At 35.4% G+C, this 18,560-nt stretch overlaps 1 protein-coding gene across 1 annotated transcript; it reads right to left on the minus strand.

Moving 5' to 3' along the window:
* Positions 1 to 17,918, minus strand: LOC146133695 (N-acetylgalactosaminyltransferase 7-like). The gene is made up of 15 exons (XM_083397581.1): positions 17,696 to 17,918; positions 16,943 to 17,035; positions 16,293 to 16,369; positions 15,419 to 15,571; positions 13,375 to 13,541; positions 10,955 to 11,082; positions 10,379 to 10,503; positions 9,380 to 9,517; positions 7,002 to 7,119; positions 5,752 to 5,874; positions 4,088 to 4,143; positions 3,242 to 3,364; positions 2,716 to 2,854; positions 2,051 to 2,203; positions 1 to 1,307 (listed from the first exon to the last, which is right to left on the minus strand). Exons 1-15 carry the CDS (start codon positions 17,888 to 17,890, stop codon positions 1,113 to 1,115), a joined length of 1,983 nt encoding a protein of 660 aa, XP_083253707.1. The 5' UTR covers positions 17,891 to 17,918; the 3' UTR covers positions 1 to 1,112.
* Positions 17,919 to 18,560: the final 642 nt, after the last annotated feature.

Consider the following 18,560-nt stretch of genomic DNA (forward strand, 5'->3'; position numbering starts at 1 on the left):
GCTAGTGATTTAAAATGTGAACTGCACGATGATGATTTGATGGGAACATAAGCGCAAAACACGTGGAAACTGCTGACAAATTTCATGAAATCTTGTACAAAAATAACGAAATACATTCACAATAATAGCGGGATATGCTTAGGTAAAATACACAGTAGATTTTTAACTGCACAGGAGAAAACCTAACTTTGTTTTAGGTCAATAAATTACCCTTTAATACAGGGACATTACAGAGGTTGCAATAGTCTTACAGGTAACGTTTCTTTAACTATACCCTGACTTTTACAAAGAGTGTTTCTCAAGCCAAAAATCTATACACTGGAGTCATTGTTTCTTGCGAAATCACTTGGTTAATATCACATTCTTTTTCGCATAAAAGGTGCAAGATAAATTTATTATTCTATTCTAATTTTCGCTATTTTAACCAAGAATGTGTACTGTTCACTTATAATATCCTGACTAGCGAAACCTCTAAGAACCAGTTGGAAGAAAAGTCCGATTAAGAAACGTTAATCTTAGGGGAAAAGAAAAAGCATTCTATCGAATTTTCCGTGATAATTGTTAAACGGCAAAATACACCGACAGGGAAAACAAAACAAATCGGGAACCTTTTAAAGGAGAAAGTATTCTTTAAATTTAATTATATTTTAAAGTTTTTGCGGCAAATTAGAATTCTTGCGTGAAATTTACAGAAACTGCAATGGAACGATTTGGAATACAGAATTTCAGTCGTTGTTCAAAAAACAAAACAGTGCTTGAATTAACTGTTTAAAGCCAGATAAAGTGGCTGACAAAATGGCAAGTGCGTTATATGACTAAGTATGCGGGATATTGCGTCAATTGTCCCTCGATGTGCCAAGTATATTTTTGTGCGGTGACTCGCTATTGCTTTTAAACTGTTAGCACATCAGATAGCGGCAATATTTACTTAAAAATAAAACGGCAAAATTCCGACAACAAAAGGTTGAAAACCACTAGGCCATTTTACACTATAAATCGTACAAGAGCACTAATGGGCTATATCGTGCCGCTAAACTCTTCCCTGCGTCGCTAAAAAGCTACTCGACCCTCGTGCGTCATCAGTGACGTCACCACGTGGCGATGACGTAGGCCTAGACGTCGACGAGGTACGCGGCCTTGCGCAGGTCGGCGTTGAATCGCACCAGTTGCGTGATGTTGGTTTCGCTCCAGATCCAGCGCTGGTTCTCGTTGTCATGGTCACATGCGCGCGCATACACCTTGCCGTCGCCTGGCACCGCCTCTAGGCAGGAGTCGGACACAGAGTGGTAGAGCTGGCGGTGGTCGTACTGCAAAGAGAGTGGGTTTGTTAGTTGTTTTAAAACGGAACTGTTCTGGGGGGTGCCAAACTTGATATTTGCAGTGTTGTAATGACTGAGGTGAATGACTTGGCTTAAGTCACTGTTTTCAAATGACTTGACTTGACTTAAGTTTTTTAGACAAATTACTTGACTTGATTCAAGTTTTTGAGGCAAATGACTTGATGTAACTTAAGTCTTTTGCGCAATTACTTGACTTAAGTCTTTTAGATAAATGGGTCGAGTTGAAATTACTTTCATTAAACGCTTTTTCGTAAAATTGGGTGATTTATTTTACATTTTGCAAATAAAACAATTTGCTTGCCTATATTGCGCTTTTGGTATTTGTTAGTTCAGGTGTTGCACATATTCTGACCCAATTTTGAAAACTTAAATAAAGTATAATCTTTATGAAAAAAGTTGACTTGGAATTGACTTGCTTTAAATATGACTTGACTGGGACTTGAATTGTTATTTATTCTAAAAGACTTGACTTGGACTCAAGTTATTTTACAATCTACATATTACTTGACTGAGGCTTATGCCATTTCAAAATGAGTTGTTTACAACACTGGATATTTAACACACCTTGTCAAGAACGTCTATCTATTCTACAGGTATGTTTTAATAAAAACAAGACACATTTTCAGTAAAGAAATTCGACAAGAAATATATATTATTGTTTCACATGGCCAGCCACCTGACTCAAAACATCAGGACAAACCGTAACCTACCACGTATTTCCATAGCTGGTTTCCCTGCATGTGATGGCACTCCCAGAAGGAGACCACGTTATCGCGGCCCACACAATCCAAGCACACGTGACGTGCAGTGTCAGGGGTGTTTCCACCAGGACGAATGTCCTCGTGCCAGGTCAGCCACCATTTCTGCAGCGAACAAAAATAACGCTCGTAAATCTACTGATATATCACATTAGACCGAATCTGTCGAGAAATGATACAAGCAATGCAGGCAAGAAATAGCCTCATAAAGGGGTGGGTAACTTAAGGTCCACGGGACCAAAAACAACCACCTTTACGAAATTGGTAAGAACACATTTCTCATATATTACTATTTTACCTAGGTACATGCGTTCAGGTAGAATTTTTTTATCGTTGTGGTAAGATAATATTTTTTTCTATTTTTACCCCTAAACGTAAATGTTATTTTTACCAAATAAGTATGTTCTTGCTGTTTTGCTCATCCCTCATTTGTTGTATTTTCCTCATTATTAATAATAATATAAGTGATGGGGGTAAACAAAAATCTTCCACCAGTTTTCACAAAAACAACCCTCGTTGTTGGCCCAAAAGCCAAAAAGAACAGCGATACAAGCAACTTTTTCGAGATTAACTTTAAAAAATATTTCAAAAGCCCCCCCAAAAAATGAAAAACCTACCAATTCCTGCCCCCTGTCGCAGTCGCTGAGGGCCACCGGTGCCCCGGAACCACCGTTCCTGCCATCCAAACAAGTGTCCGTCCCAAGGTTCCTCATCTTGCCCCAGGCGCCGCTAGGGGGCTCCACAAGCGGGTAGTGCCTGAAAAAAAAAGAATAAAAAAATTACACAACTACCAACGATGCGCCATTTTCATTTATTGTAACTCCAGTGTTGTTATTAGTTACCTAGATAAATGACTTGACTTCAGTGCAGTTAAGTCACTGTTTTCCAATGACTTTACCTTGACCTAAGTCTTTTAAACAAATGACTGAACTTCTTGATGAATGCTTATAAAAATTGTAAATAACGCGATATATAGTTGTAGACAATAAATACAGTTCAAGAATCTGAAAAATATATGACTTTGAAACAACAAAATACATCTTTAAAACAACAAAACCCATCAAAAACAATCCTGGTACGACCGTCCAAGATTGTTGTACCGGGCTATTGCCAGCGTATAGGAGTTTAAAATGTGCGACTTACTGTGGGATATCGTAGGCGATTTCCTTCATAAACCAGTCGAACGATCGGCAGTGCAGCTTCTGGCGGACAGCTTTAACCTCGGTGAGGTCACCTTCATCCATTCCCTTTACTTCTGGCCGTCTCCTGTAAGAAATAAGGCAAATAAGGCGTGGAAATAGTTTTAATAAAGAAAATGCGCTTTTACAACTGATTACGTTTGACTGAATAGTTGCCGTCAAGCAAAAACTTAACGCCACTCTTAAAGCAAAATTCGTTTCGAAAAAGTACGAATGGAATGGTTTCGAAACAGACTAACCTGAGATTACGCCATAGTTGTTTTCGGACAGCAAGTTTTGTTTTTCAACTTTTTACGTAATCTGTACTGCTTTTATATGCTTTTAACTTTTTATTATTACTTTATTAAGAAATATATTTAACTTTACTTATGGGAACTTACGATGCCAGTATAGGAAAAATATATATATTGCTTTAAAATATGTCTGATCCTGGTTTCACACGTTTTTTTTTTTTTTTTTTTTTTTAACTTTAGAGTTTTATTGAACTTAAAATATAACAAGTAAATACAAATTTTTATTCAATTTTCAAATTTTCATAACAGTCAATTATTAATTATTTTTAGCAAAATAAAAGTGTTTTCGTTAGAAAAATCACCCACTTTGAATCGATTGAACTAAAACTTAGCATGGTGATATTTAGGAAACTTAGGATTTTCATTTAACGGTCAGCACGCAACTGATACACAACAACAGAATTTAAAGTGCAGTTTTTGCTACTAAACAACAAATTACCACCAACCATGAGCTGTTAATCGTGTAGTAAAGGACTTTTATCGAGAGAGCAACTTACATGTAGAAATATTTGGCGTATTCGTCCCACCATGTTTCTATAACTCGCTTGTAGTTCTGCACAAAAACAAAACATCACATGTCATGTCGGTGGCTGTGTAACTGGAAAGGATTCACTTCCTAAACTTTAGATTTGAAATAATTGATGTGTGCTTAGTACAACTGATAGCAAGAAAGTGATAAACGTGTTTTTTATAAATATCAGGCGCGGATTGGGGAATTTTGTTTGGTTAAGTATGACAGATCAAAAATTACTTCACACGGCTATGACATATCATAAGATTACGTCAAAATGTGACGTCACAAAGTTACAACTAAACGCTGCTACATCGATGTAATCGATTACAAAAACGCCTTCATAACGTTTAAGTTGCCCAAATGTTTTATTTTCGATGTTGCGATAGGATGTAGGATGCCTTTTGGCTGAAACATTTTTTTGTTTACGACTTGCAACTGGTATACAAGTCATCTCTAATTGGATGCAGTAGGAAGGGTGATTTGTCTGGTCATCACATTCTATCTTCAGCGATGACGTTAAAGCACTCCTGTTACGGGTGATATCATACACACGGTGTCATAAGTAAACCATATTCACACGTATGGCGGTGCACTGTAAGTGTAGTCTAGCCACTCATAAGTGGCATTGGTCAAACAATACCAGCCTGTATATCATTCATACACTTAAAACCAGGGGTTTTTAAACCGATTTTAACACGGACCATTAAAGACATTTTCGGGTTCGCGTGGACGCTGTTTGTCATGACATTTATAAAACTGGCTTCATAATTTGACGTCACGAAACAAGTAGACATAGAAACCTAATGTTTTTTTAAGTAATGTGAAACTTAATCGCCAAAGCGTTTATCTTTCTATTTATTCCAGGTTTAATAATACACTAAGATTTCTATCAGGGTTTCAATATCCCCCGAAAACTAGTCCAGGTAGGGTTTTCATGGACTCAAGTTTATGAAACCCTGCTTATGGATGGATATCAAAATTAACCGGTCAAATAGACTCGAAAGTTGGCATCTAACAGCAGGCCAGATTAATATGCCAGCCATACTTTGCAGACACCTTGCTGATCGACAGGCTTGTTAAGGCATCCTAAAAGCTTCCGGTGTGATGCTATTACAGAGAAATACGACTCCTGTGGTGAAGGCTTATGCGATAAGAGAATGATAACAGAACATGAATCACAACGAGCGCCCTATTTGAGATCCGCATAAAAGTGGTATTCAACAGTTTTGTAACAAGCCATTGTGAAATCACTTAAGCATATGTAAAATAACTTTAGTCCAAATAATTTTTTTTTAGTAAATAACAAGTCAAGTCAATTAATTCGAGGAAGTCAATTCTCAGTCAAATCCTTGTCACGAAAATTGCACGTTAAGCTTCCAAAATTGGGTAAACTCGTCCGATTATGAGCAATACCTTAACTAAAAAATACCAAAAACGCGAAATTCGTCCAGAAAATTGTTTTATGTTTTAAAATTAGGATGAATAACCCAATTTTACGAAAAAATGCTTAATGAAAACCCTTAATTTCAACCCAAGCCAGTTGTCTGAATAACTTATATTAAGTCAAGTCATTTGAAAACAGTGACTTTAGTCTTTAACACTGGTGTGATATTCCGACAAACACCAAATAAATGCCCTTCAACTGACCTTGAAGACGGCGTTGGCGGGCACATAGGCTGGAGGGGGGTTACCATGCCAACCAGGAAGTCTGTACACGTGACCGATTCGGCTGCAAGGAACAAAGAGAAGTTGTCCTCCGCACATCCAAGTCTGGAGGAGGAAGATCAATTAAAGAGCAAGCTCTTGGAGTTAGATGCTGACTTTCGATACCGAGTTCGCGTATGCAGTATTTTCAACGTGTATTTCGGGACAAAAAAGGAAAATTTCTTAAATTGTTATTTTTACACCAAAAGAAACTATAAAAAACTAAGTTGGGGGTGAAATTGTAGTGGCAGTAAAATATGTAGCGGGTGTATGTGCAGACTCGGTCCTCGTACAACCGATCTCCGTTTAAGGAGCTGGTGGTGCCGCCACTTAAAGTAGGGCCAGACTTTTACTGCTCATTGGCAGAAGGTTAACATTGTTACCTTTTTTGTTATGGTGTTTTTTTGTTATGGTGTCCCCCAAATTTCTCCAGCGGTTTCCCAAATTTTGGACTTGCAACTTTTTGGTATTTAAATGAAACACTTGCGGTCTCTTAAAACTGCTTAGCGGTCACCCAAACCAAACCTTTAAAAAAACCCTGATTTATGTCAACGTAAGCCCCCTCCACCCCAAAAAAAAGTGTTACCTGTAAAAAAAATGTCTTGACACTACCCAACAGCGAATAACCCCCGTTATGAAATAGTTTCGTTCACTTAAAAATTCGTTAGCGGCAACCACTTAAAAACCTGCTTACAAATAGACCCCATATAATGGCTGAGAAAAGTGGTTAATTAAAGAAACAACAATGAATGACGTTTTACCCTTTAATGCAGTGCTTTCAAAACCTTCAATTTGCGACCCACTTTTAATGCAAGTTTTATTATGCGACCCACAATAAGATATGGCCAACGAATAAAGTTACATAAAACCTGCATCTTTACGTAGGCTACTGAAATAGTTAATGCGACACGACGCATCTAAGTGTTACGTATTTGTTACATTGTTTCATAAATGTTACGTAATAATAATGCAATATTTTCCGATCTAACAGAAAACTGTAACATTTAGAAATGCTTCGCGACCAACCAATGGGTAGCGATCCACTGGTTGGGAAGCACTGCTTTAATGTATTGTACACTGAAGGCCTATTTGAAACAATAAAGTACAATGTATCTCAGAAAAAATATAAAATGAGTTACATTTTCGCCTAATAAGTTAAGAAATTAACTCCTAATATAAATATAAATGCGAACCTTGTAAGACAGTTCGAAATTCTCGCCGCCCCAAATTTCTAAACCATCGTCATAGAGACCAATCTCGAAGAAGAACTTGCGGTCAATGGCGAAAAGTCCCCCGGCCATGGCTGGAGATCTGAAGACAAGAATTATCAGAAGTCAATTAAAGCGATTTCCCGACTTGATCCGCTAATTTCATCGGCGTGGTAATGCATTTGACCCAAGTAAAAAAAATTGACGGCATAGTAAGGTTAAAATGTCAAGCATTGGACATCCCTGATCTAGTTGATGTAAATCATGACTGACATTTCTATATAAATTTTGTATCGAATGGGCAGCGATACCAGCCTAGTATCGGTCGAGAACTGATTGTGCCACTTGACATCGGGTATCGCTTTCGATCCGATATTATTGGACATCCCGACTTGGAGTCCCGACTTTAAGTTTGTCGATAAAACACACAGCAATAGAATGGAAAAACCTAATTATGTCGGGTTAAGGGTTCAATATAAAGGTTCTTATCACTGCTTACAGGGTTTAAAACTTTTAGAGGATATAATTTTCCGACTGAAATGGTCCCCTAATTAAAAACAGTAATAACATGCTCTGCTAAAATGTTTAAAATATTTCTAAGCAAACAATTCCTTACAAACTACTTAAATAACAGGTTTGTTTGAACGGGCGCTGAGATTTAGTGGAGACAGTAGCAAATAGCTTGACAGTGTTTTGCAAAGCCAAAAAGACATTCATCTTAATTTAGACGTTTTTTCGATAAGAACTTTGACCTTTTTGACTTTGCAATTGATCGTTATTAAGCTACATTCCAAATCCGTGCATAGCGTACTTAAGTATCAAATATATTTAAATACGAAAAATCTTGGATCAATTTATAGCCGTTAAACCTTTACTTTATTTTAAACAATTTAGGTATTTAAAGGCAAGCGTGGTTCCAAGCTGGGAACCTTTAAAAAATCGATAGTAATTTAAAATGAGACCGTGGGTCAATTGATTTGCTTAAGAGGAAAGATGGGTACTTTTTGGATCTTGAATTGGCAACAAAGTTCAAAATCGATTAATTAGGAAGCCGAAATGCAACAGGAAGGTTGACCAGTAGGCATGAATGCCCGATACTATCACGTAATGGATTTGGTGCACATTCTATTTTTAAAATCAGAGGCAGTTTAGTTAAAACGTAGCGTTTGAATCATTAAATCGATCGAATTAAGATATACTGACGATGCTTTTGCAGGTGATATATATATATATCTTTTAAGGCATTTTAATAGTGTCTGACCAGAATTGATAGCTTTGCTAAGGTATCAGGAATTAAGGTCGACATGTATCTTGTAAGGGTCAAGGTTATTTCTATCACATATTCAGTGCTACACTGAAGGTAATTAAATCGCACTTCCGCCAAAATATATTTGGGGTCTATACTTAGATACTACGGTCAATGTACGTCTCAGTTTGAATATTATAATTGTATTGTCTACAATAATGACGTCATTTTATATTTCGGGATTAACAATGAAGCATCAGACAACTCTATTGAAATATAAATTTAAATTTCTTGTTACAGAAAAATTCCACGAAATTTCTAGACTAGTTGTCGTTATCCTTTCAAATTATGTTTGGTAATGAACGCTACACCTGTGAAGCACCTAATGTGCTTAAATTACCGTCTAGACTTGGAATCAATCAACGAATGAACAACACTCCAATACCCAAATGCATTTTAATATGCATTAAAAGTGAAAAAAAAACTAACAGATATCAACGGTCATGAATGTTATCGCGCATATCTTTGAAAATACCCCCATAATAGTCAAATAAGTCATTTAATTACCCAAAGGAACCCCAGTGTTGTAATGACTTGACTTAGTCTAAATATTTTGGACAAATCACTCTGATTGGAACGATGCGTTTTCATTAAACATTTTTTTTATAAAATTGGATTAGTGATCTTAATATTAGCAAATAAAACAATTTTCTTGCTATATTTTGTGTATTTGTTATTTTTAGTTCATGTATTGCTCATGTCAAGTTTACCGATTAATGTTTACTTTTATAATCAAGGACTTGACTTGGAATTGATTTGCTCTTTTATGAATTAACAGGGACTTGACTTGGACTTCAGTTATTTCACAAATGACTTGACTGGGACTTGAGTCATTTTACAAATGACTTGAATGGGACTTTGTCTTGGACGTAAGTTATTTACAAATGACTTCAATTCGACTCAAATTATTTTACAAAAAACTTGACTTGGAAAGTTATTTTCAAAATGACTTGGCTTGGACTACTTGTCTTTAACTTTAGTTATTTTACAAATGACTTGACTGCGAATGCTAATAATTTATTTTACTGATGAACACTGTTAGTTAGTGACGCTTCACCTGTAAGGTTCAGTGAGTTGTTCCCGCCGCGCTTTTTCCTTCTTGGTAAGCGGGATTCTCTTCCAGGAGAAACTCCAGTCCCACGCCCCCCTGGCCAGCCCGTCCGAGTCTCCCCCGGCCTGTTCCGTGAACGTGTACCTGGACACAAGGTAGCGCTTTTTGCAATTGTTTTGTAAAGTTTTTGAGGCGAAATGGTTGGGTGTTGTAGTAAGATATAGTACGTATATCAAGGCCCATTGTTAGGTATAATAACGTTTCGAATAACTCTTCATTTATTCTTTAACATGGAATATTTCAAAAATGAATAAAGAGTTTATTCGAAACGTTCAAAATGCTACCTACTTCTGTATGGGCTTTGATATTCTTATTACGTTTTGTTATAATTATAAGCTTTGCTGAAAATCTTGTGTTGCACGTCAAACAAATGTTTAAAAAAAATTTAATACGGTTATAACATACTTTGGATCACATTTAGCGGGTCAGCAATTTAACTAAAAAGGTTTATTTTATTGGCAAAGAAACAGCTAAATCAATTTCCCCAGCATACTTTAGGACATATTACACGGGTTTCGTAACATTTTAAATCAAAAATGACAACTTTTACGTGAAAATTCTCGGTTTTAAAATGGAGTAAGTTGCACGTATGTACACTGTTGAGTATGGCAACATGAAATACTGCTGTACTTCTATAAATACCTTACGCGCCACTTAGACAAAACAGGAAACCCTAGGACTCTGCCTCTAAAAACACTACTGGACATGTCTTAGATTTTATACGCAATATGTGTTATAAGTTTACATATCTAAAAGTTGGACTTTGTTTCCCGTCGTTAATATAGAAATTAAATTATAGTTTCATCTCATCATTGACAAATAGACAAATTTAGCTGCGCATAACAATAACTTCAGAACTCATGCTAATGTAAATAAATATTAATAGCGATAAAAGTAAAAAAACTAAAACATTATATACAAACAAACAACGAAAAATAGACTGACTTGTTGCCGTCTATGACGTCAATAAGAGGTACGGTGCAGGCGCGGTGGTCGTTCACGATGGGGGTGATAAGTGGGGGCAACCAGTTAGGGCCAGCTTCACAATGGGCGTCAAGGTACACCAGAATCTGGGGTGAAATCATTCGTCAGCAAAACACAACGAAAACTTACAATAACATACTTAAAAAAAGTTATTGATGTGCGCGTTTAAAAACATTAGTTCGTCGAGGTATCTGGGGTGAAATAAATCGTTTTAAAGCCCAAACACGCTATAAATACTACGGCATTTTGCACTGTGTGACCTATAAACGCTACAGAAATGTTAATGTTAAAACTCATGATTTCAGTAAAGACAAAAAAACATAACTTAATGGTAAATTGCAAGGCCAAAAAGGTCGAGTATATCGACATCATCTTGATTAAGACGTTTCGATACGAACTTGTATTATCTTTTAGGTAAAGCAGTTCATTATGGTTAAGCTACATTACAGATCCGTGCATAGTGTACACAAGATCATAACTGTTGTGAAAGTTTCCGTGCTAAGTCAAAAGGGGCGTAAAACAATAACGCCCACAAACCTCGCCCGTAGACTTCTTAGCTCCGATGCTGCGAGCTCGAATCAACCCTTCCCTTCTGCTGTTGCGGTAAAGCTTCACGATGCCGTTGAACTGCTGAATGTACTCGTCCAACTTGGCACCGAGGTGATCTAAAGCACAATTGACAATGCTGTTATAGTATTGAAGGTGTGTAGCTACAGGGTTAAGGCAAGAACCGACTGCTGCAGGGTGGATTCAGACAATATCTCCCCTTTTTGGGTGGATTAACATAGGGTGTAAACAGCATTATCCTCCTTGAAGGTTAGAACGTTATACCCACATTTGGGTGGTTTTCGGAAAATAGAACCCAGGGGCATAAAAATTGATCCACTAGCGAAGGTAGGTAGATATATCTACTGTTTCAGTTTACAGTGTATGGTCTCTTACACGTTCCGTGCCACACCTAACTCCAAGGAGCAGGCCGCTAAAATACAGGTCCTTAACTTATTGAACTCTAGACAGAGTCACTTCACTCAGTTGAAATTGCTTGTTAAATCTATATTCACAAATCGCAGTACACACGATAACGTAACATGGTGATTCAAGCCGCTAGTATAAAAGCCGTATATAGTACAATAAATTGCGAAACGCCGATAACGCTCGGTTCGGGTGCTGGTCACACCTCAGTGGACACCGGTCACGTGCGTTGTGACGTCAAGTTGAGCAACGCAGTCGAGTAAGACAGGAAAATAACTTCCTAACCCTAACGAGAAAGTCGAATAAAGATTAGCTACAACAGTGATTCCCAAAGCGTGTGCCGCCACACATTAGCGTGCCTCGATAGATTGCCAAGTGTGCCGCGAAACTTTTTGTAATTTCGGAAAATAGAGTATTTGTATTACAATAGGCATACCCGCAAGCATTTTTGACTTAAATACGCACAATCCTTTACAAATTAGTTAGATATTTACATATAGTTTGTCGTGTGTTAAGGGCGATTGTAAAGTTACTCTATTGTTGTTCTGTTAAAAGTGTGTCGCAAAATATTTCAGCTTTTTTAGTGTGCTGCAAGCTAAAAAAATTAAAGAACCACTGAGCTACACCATCTTGGGAAAATTAACACGCAATGTTTTTTTTAAATGAGCCAAGGAAGATAATAACGTTGAACGAACTGGTGTGACGTTGGTGTGGGTTTTAGCTAGCCAGCGGAGTCTGTGGGTAACGGCTAATGTGCGATTTGCCGATGTAGCTAAATAGTGTGAGATTCTACTCGACAGATAATGCACATCGCAAAAACATCTTGAATAAATAATAATGTAAATATCTTTGATTACGTGTTTATATGAGCGTGATTGCGTGTTCATATGAGCGGTTTGGAATCAAATGCTCACATTAGTGTTTCGTGATTCTTTTAGTGAATAGGTATTCACATAAGCATTTCGTGATTATTCATATGAACCTTTCGTGAATAGGCATTCACATGAGGATTCGTGATTATTCACATGAGCATTCGTGATTATTCATATGAACCTTTTGTGAATAGGCATTCACATGAGCATTTCGTGAATAGGCATTCAAACAAGCAAACACTTCGTGAATAAAATTAACACTTGTCGAAAGATGTAAACCCTTTGACTTTTTCGACCTGAATATCACGTGTTAACAAAAAGTTTACACAAAATCGAAAAACATTTCGTTGCCAAAAAGTCCCAATAGTAATCATGAAAAGCAAAAAAATAAAAAAGTCCTACATGACAATAGGATATCCTAATCTAATCAATTTAATAAAACGAACTTTTATTTAACAATAACGTTACACGGATGGGCCTGTGTAACAGTTTTAAAGCAGTTTTATATTTTTTGCATTAAAAACAATTGTCACATTTTACTTGAATTCGATTTTTGTCACGGCTTGAATGAATGCAGGAAGCTCATTTAACTCCAGAAACTGCAAGCAAACTTAACTAACCATTGATTCCAAGTGAACTGCCTTATTTAAAATCAAGGGTTAAATTCAGAATTTAGAATTCGAAATAAATAAAAAACATTTGAAAACATAGTGGTTTTAGAGCGGGTGCCACTATTTTTTTAAAAAAGGGCTGGTTAACTCTTTAGGCTCGACCATTGAAGGCCGGATATAAAATTTTTCGTCAAACTTTATTACCTTGATCATTGTTAAATGAAGGAAATATAAATAACTATGTGATTAAATCTGTAGTATACCTTAATAAATAGCTGTTCCAAAATTAAAACAAAAATTCGTCAAAATTCAGTTTTGAATTGCAATCAACAACATTTCAACAATATTCATTAAGAAAATATGCTGTGGGCACTAGTTTGGCTGCCTCTGTTTTAGGTGTAAAATAAACAAAAAGGCCGATACAATAGATTGATTCATAGTGTTCCCAAATCGCTACCGACTTGTGTCTGGGTTTCGGTATTTGCAAAACCATTCAGGTTACCTTTTTTGCTGCCGTCATCAATCATAACGATCTCATGTAGGTTTTCCTTGGGTGTGTTGTTAATTATGTTGTGCACTGTTCGCATCAGGGGAGACCAGCCCTCGTTGTGGAACACAATGACTACACTGACTGCTGGAAGTTTCGGTGGGTAGTTCCAGTGCTTGCATCTGGAAAAATGTCAAAGAATATAATGAGTAAATATACCCAAAGTGATTAAAGGGTTGATTAGACACAACAGTGGTTGCAAAACAATTCTAGCTATTGTTATAAGTTTTCGAAAAGATTTCCTAAATTTTTCCTCAAAATTAAACTAAGTACAGAACTTAGCAAACCGAAAATCTTGCTCAGTTACTAAGTTCTGCACTAACCTTTATCATTGATGTGCAACCAGAATCGTTTGTTCTGTGCCATTCAGATTCAGGAAGATTTTGTTATTTGAAAGAAAATTCTGAACAGTTTTCCTCAAGGTAATAAAAATAAAATTAGTTTGGATATCTTTGTGTGAATTTCTTTTTTTTAAATGTAGGGTATTTTTATTCAAGCTGCTAAACATAATGGCATAACTTGTGGATAAATAAGCTGTAATACCTATTAATATTGCAGACTAAGTTGATTTGATTTTGAGTTTTTTTCTAATTAATGTTTTTTTTATTTTTTTCTAGTAAATGTTTAGATTTAGAAATTAGAAGCTACATTAGAACTGTAGAAAACATGTGTGTTTTCGAGAAATGCCATCAGAATCTTTTGGAGAAGCAATTGTTGAAAAAAGTCCTCATACTATATTTTTGGGAATAAAAATGTTTTATTCAACCTGTTAGGCTTGTTAAACATCACACAACACAAGGGTTACAATTTTGTACATACAATACAAAACATACACTTCTAGGGCTTGGTTGAAAAAGTTGTCGAAGTGAGAAATTTTGAACCGGCAAACTGTGGTTAAAAAGGGCCGGACATATTTTTTCACATGTGGATGACAAAAGTAATGCACTACCCACGCCAAACCTAAATGACATCCGATCTAAAAGCTCCACAGCAGGCACAACAAATTAGTTGGTATGAAATGTAAATCAAAGGTATCAATAAATACTGACTTACCTCTGTAACAGTGAGAGGGTTTTCTGAAGCTTTTAATGGGATTTGGCAACCTTGAGTGTCTTGGGTTTTGTTTTTTTGAAGATTTGGGTTTTTTGGGGGGGCATTTTCTTATTTTTGTAAAATTAAGTTTTAATGCAATTTAAATGAGAAATGTTATAATCCTTCCCTTTTGGTTTAATTATTCTTGTATTTTCATTAATTTTGTTAAATACAACAAAATAAACAGCATAAGAAAAAATAACTTATGCAGCTAATTAAGCATTTTACCTGGTTTTTCTATTTATCGGAACATTTTCAATTATTGATAGGGTGAATATGAAACACAGCACACCATAACCACATGGCATATACTATATGACCTCTTGACAGACTACCTACTGAATTTTGCATGATTTTACTTGTTGATCGCTCTGAGTATACAAATTATTTGGCAGTGTAATCATCACCTAAAACACAACATTTTGTTCAGAAAACGGGCAATCATAAAAGGCAATGCTTTTTTACAATATAATATGCATTTTCCACCTGTTATCACGTAAATTTTGGTTGGATCAATGATTTGAATTCTCGGCCGAAATTCTCTTAAGATTTTTTGAGTCCCTAAAGTTAAAAGCTGTGTTCGCTTGACAAATTCATGAAACTTGCCATGTTTAGGCGATAAACCAGGGAATATTTTAGCAATAGTCACCTAAGAAATAAAATATTCAAACACTTAATAGGGCAATTACCAACGAAAATAGTGATCTTATCTATTATATTTTTAAATTAACCTTTTTTTATAAATAAAACAATTTTTTGCACCAAATTGTTCGGTTTTCTGGCCAATTCTTCGGCCAACATAGTTGACAAAGTCACCAGCATTATGCCATACTGCTGAACAAGTATGTTAGGCTGTGTACATTCAGGAGACCAATACTACTAAACTCGCCTAGAGATAGCAACTTACTCCTGATGCCTCAAATCCTTTGGTGCACGATCAAGCGATATTCGATCACTGGCGACCATGTTGAAGCCGAACTCGCCAATCGACGATTTTACTGCTTGGTCTAGACTCTTGTCCAAAACCACTTCTTCTCCATACTCCCCTGCCCCTGCCCTCCTACAAAATAATCGGAATTATTTACATTATTTCTAAGTTTTGTGTTGAGAAAGCTAAACATGGCGCGCGGTTGTTTCATTATACTGTATGGAGCATTTTTAGCCAATTTAAAATCTTTATTTTGATTATTTTTTTTACAAAATCAGTAAAAAAACATTTAGTGTAAAAAAGTATTATATTGCAATATGTTTACAGCCCAACAATAATCTTTTTTTTTTATACAAAATCAATAAAAAAATATTTAAAAAGTAATATATTGCCATACATTTAAAACGTAAGACCTGTGCATGGCTGAACCCAAAATTCCCCAAATGCACATAATAGTTTTGCCCACATAGTTCCAAGTAATTTATCAAAAGCTTGAAACTTAACAGGAAAACCCTGGCTACTCTTGCAGCACAAAAGCATTATACAGCCGTTATTGTATCTCACTATAAAGGAAAAACCCTATTAAGACAACAGTAAATCATCCATTGTAGATAAGAATACTGTTATTCTTTGTTCTGGGGTTTATGTGTGTTCCAATAATCAAAACAGTTAATAATGTTTAAAATAATCTAAACAATAAATTTCAAAACCAAAATAACATAAATAAACACATTATCAGTTTGGATAAAATAAATATTCATTGCAATAAGGTTTCGGCATCTAATTTTTAAATCCATGTCCACCCAATAAACAATAAAGGCACAAAATATCAAACTAGATGACAAATTCTTACTTGGCTTCGGAAGAATCAGATTCATAATTTCCAAGTTTGTCATGATCCAGAAAGGGATATTGAAAATCCCCTGGACTCTACAACAAATAGAAGAAATATTAGTCTTCAGATTCAAAACTTACAACATATACAGAAAAAATTGCTGGGGTTTGTGGTTAGATGTAGAACAATAGCAAGCCTGTGCTTTCTTTAGCATGTTAAAAAAAGTATTTAATAAAACATTCAAAATATGCTTCCTACATTCCAATCTGGTATGATAATTTTTCCAAACCCATTTTAGCAAATTAAAAAAAAAGATTTGTGAGTGGTATTGCATTCAGAAAATAATGGATAGATTCAACCAGGGGGTGGCCAACCTAAAGCCTGTAGGCCAAATTCAGCCTGCCAATGAATATCATCCTTAAAATCTTTAAGGTAACATATGCTCAATGACCTAAGCAAAAAAGAAAAGTAAAATAATGATGAAAAATATTGCAGAAAAAAAGTGGTTAGTTTAAAAAAATCTACAAATGTAATAAAGTAGTAAATATCCTGTTGCCAAAAAAAAACTAAAAAAAAACTAAGTTCATCTGGTATTTATTTGAAAATAAAAATACTACAAACAAATACCAGAAGAAATTATTTTTAGTAATAAAGTAAATTGTACGCACTCTTCTTTCCCAGTCAAATGGAATTGAATCTCGTCCTTTCGGCCAGTCACTTTTGCCAACATGAATTTTCTCTGGTGCTTTCTTGTCGATAGGCTAGAAAACAAAATGGGCAACTGAACAGAAAGCAGCAAGTTCAACTTTAAAGATAAATATGTGCCCTTTTCAAGGATGTGATTTTTAGATATTTGTATATCGCTTATAACATGTTCCTTTTTTTAAGGGACCCAAATATAAAGGTTTGGTACAACAGCAAAGCTTTTGGCAACTGAATTACTAAACAGAAAGCAGCAAAATACACTTTAAAGATGAGCATGTGCCCAATTTCCAAGGGTGTGATTTTTACAAATTTAAATATCGCTTATAACAGTGTTCCTTTTTTGTGGGACCCAAATATTAGGGTTGAGCATCACAGCAAAGCTTTGGCGACCCAATTCACCTTACTGAACTCTGTGTGTAGCTTAAAGTGAACAAAACAAAAATAAGACAATAGCAAAAATAATTGATTGAACAAATATATTTCATGCCTTTAAGTACTTTGCAGCGTTTTTTAAACATAATAAGAATACTAGACCCACCCAAATAATATTAGCAATACAAACCCGAGACGAAAATGTGGTAACATTCTAAAACCAGCGCCCAATGAAGGTGGCCAAACAGAGTTAAAAACCATCCTACTCTCACAAAGAAATTGGGAAAACTAAATACAATTTTGTTAACCAATTTTTTACTAATTATGAAACAGTAAAGACCTACTTTAAAATTATGCCTTCCATCATTAACTACAGGTTTTTCAAAAGAGTCAGGATCTTTTAAGTCCTTGCGACTGTCTCGGCTTTTCACATCTTCCACTTTATGCTTGTCTTGCAAAAAATAGTAATAGTAGACACAGGAAAATACCAAAAACACAAAGAATGTCTTTAACAGGTTTTTAGATTTCCTTCTCATCATTTTTCTTAGTTATGTAAAAATTTGAATCTATTCTGAAAGAAAGAAGCTCTAAGTTAGTATTGTACTCAACAAACTTGTTACTCTTATTTAAAACATTAGCAACTTTTAAAGCTCTATTTAGGTGAAAAGTTGAATCTATTTAGAAAGAAATAGTGTCGCTATGTTAGTATTGTACAAATGACAGACTTGTTACCTTTATTTAAAACATTAACAGCTTTTGAAGCTCCTTTATAGAAAAAACTTTAATCTTATCTAATTTGAAAAAAAAATTGAAGCATTATGGTAACTTTAAACAAACCACGGCTTTGAAGTACTTTTCAAGTTTTTCTCTGTTAATAATTCTCGTTTGAATCCAACCGTTGCTTCACTATTAGCGAATCATCACTTAAACTAAAAAATGTTTGCTGATTTCTTGATAAACACACTACAACACATAATACCCAACAGTTTAATTAATATCGAAGCATCTATCCAAGCACTATAAGCCTAGCGCAATCACTTACCCACATATATTAAAGAGTATTCGTTAACTTTCTTTAAAACTTCTTACAAAATCAAATCGTTAACAACGTCATTTCTGCTAAGTGCTGTTACTGACAACACGACTGACAAACTATTTGCATGCACGATTTTTTTTTCTATCGCATTACGCAGTGAATTAGTAATGTTA

Source organism: Ascidiella aspersa, chromosome 9, assembly GCF_963924565.1.
Source record: "Ascidiella aspersa chromosome 9, kaAscAspe10.2, whole genome shotgun sequence".
Classification (NCBI taxonomy): Eukaryota; Metazoa; Chordata; class Ascidiacea; order Phlebobranchia; family Ascidiidae; genus Ascidiella; species Ascidiella aspersa.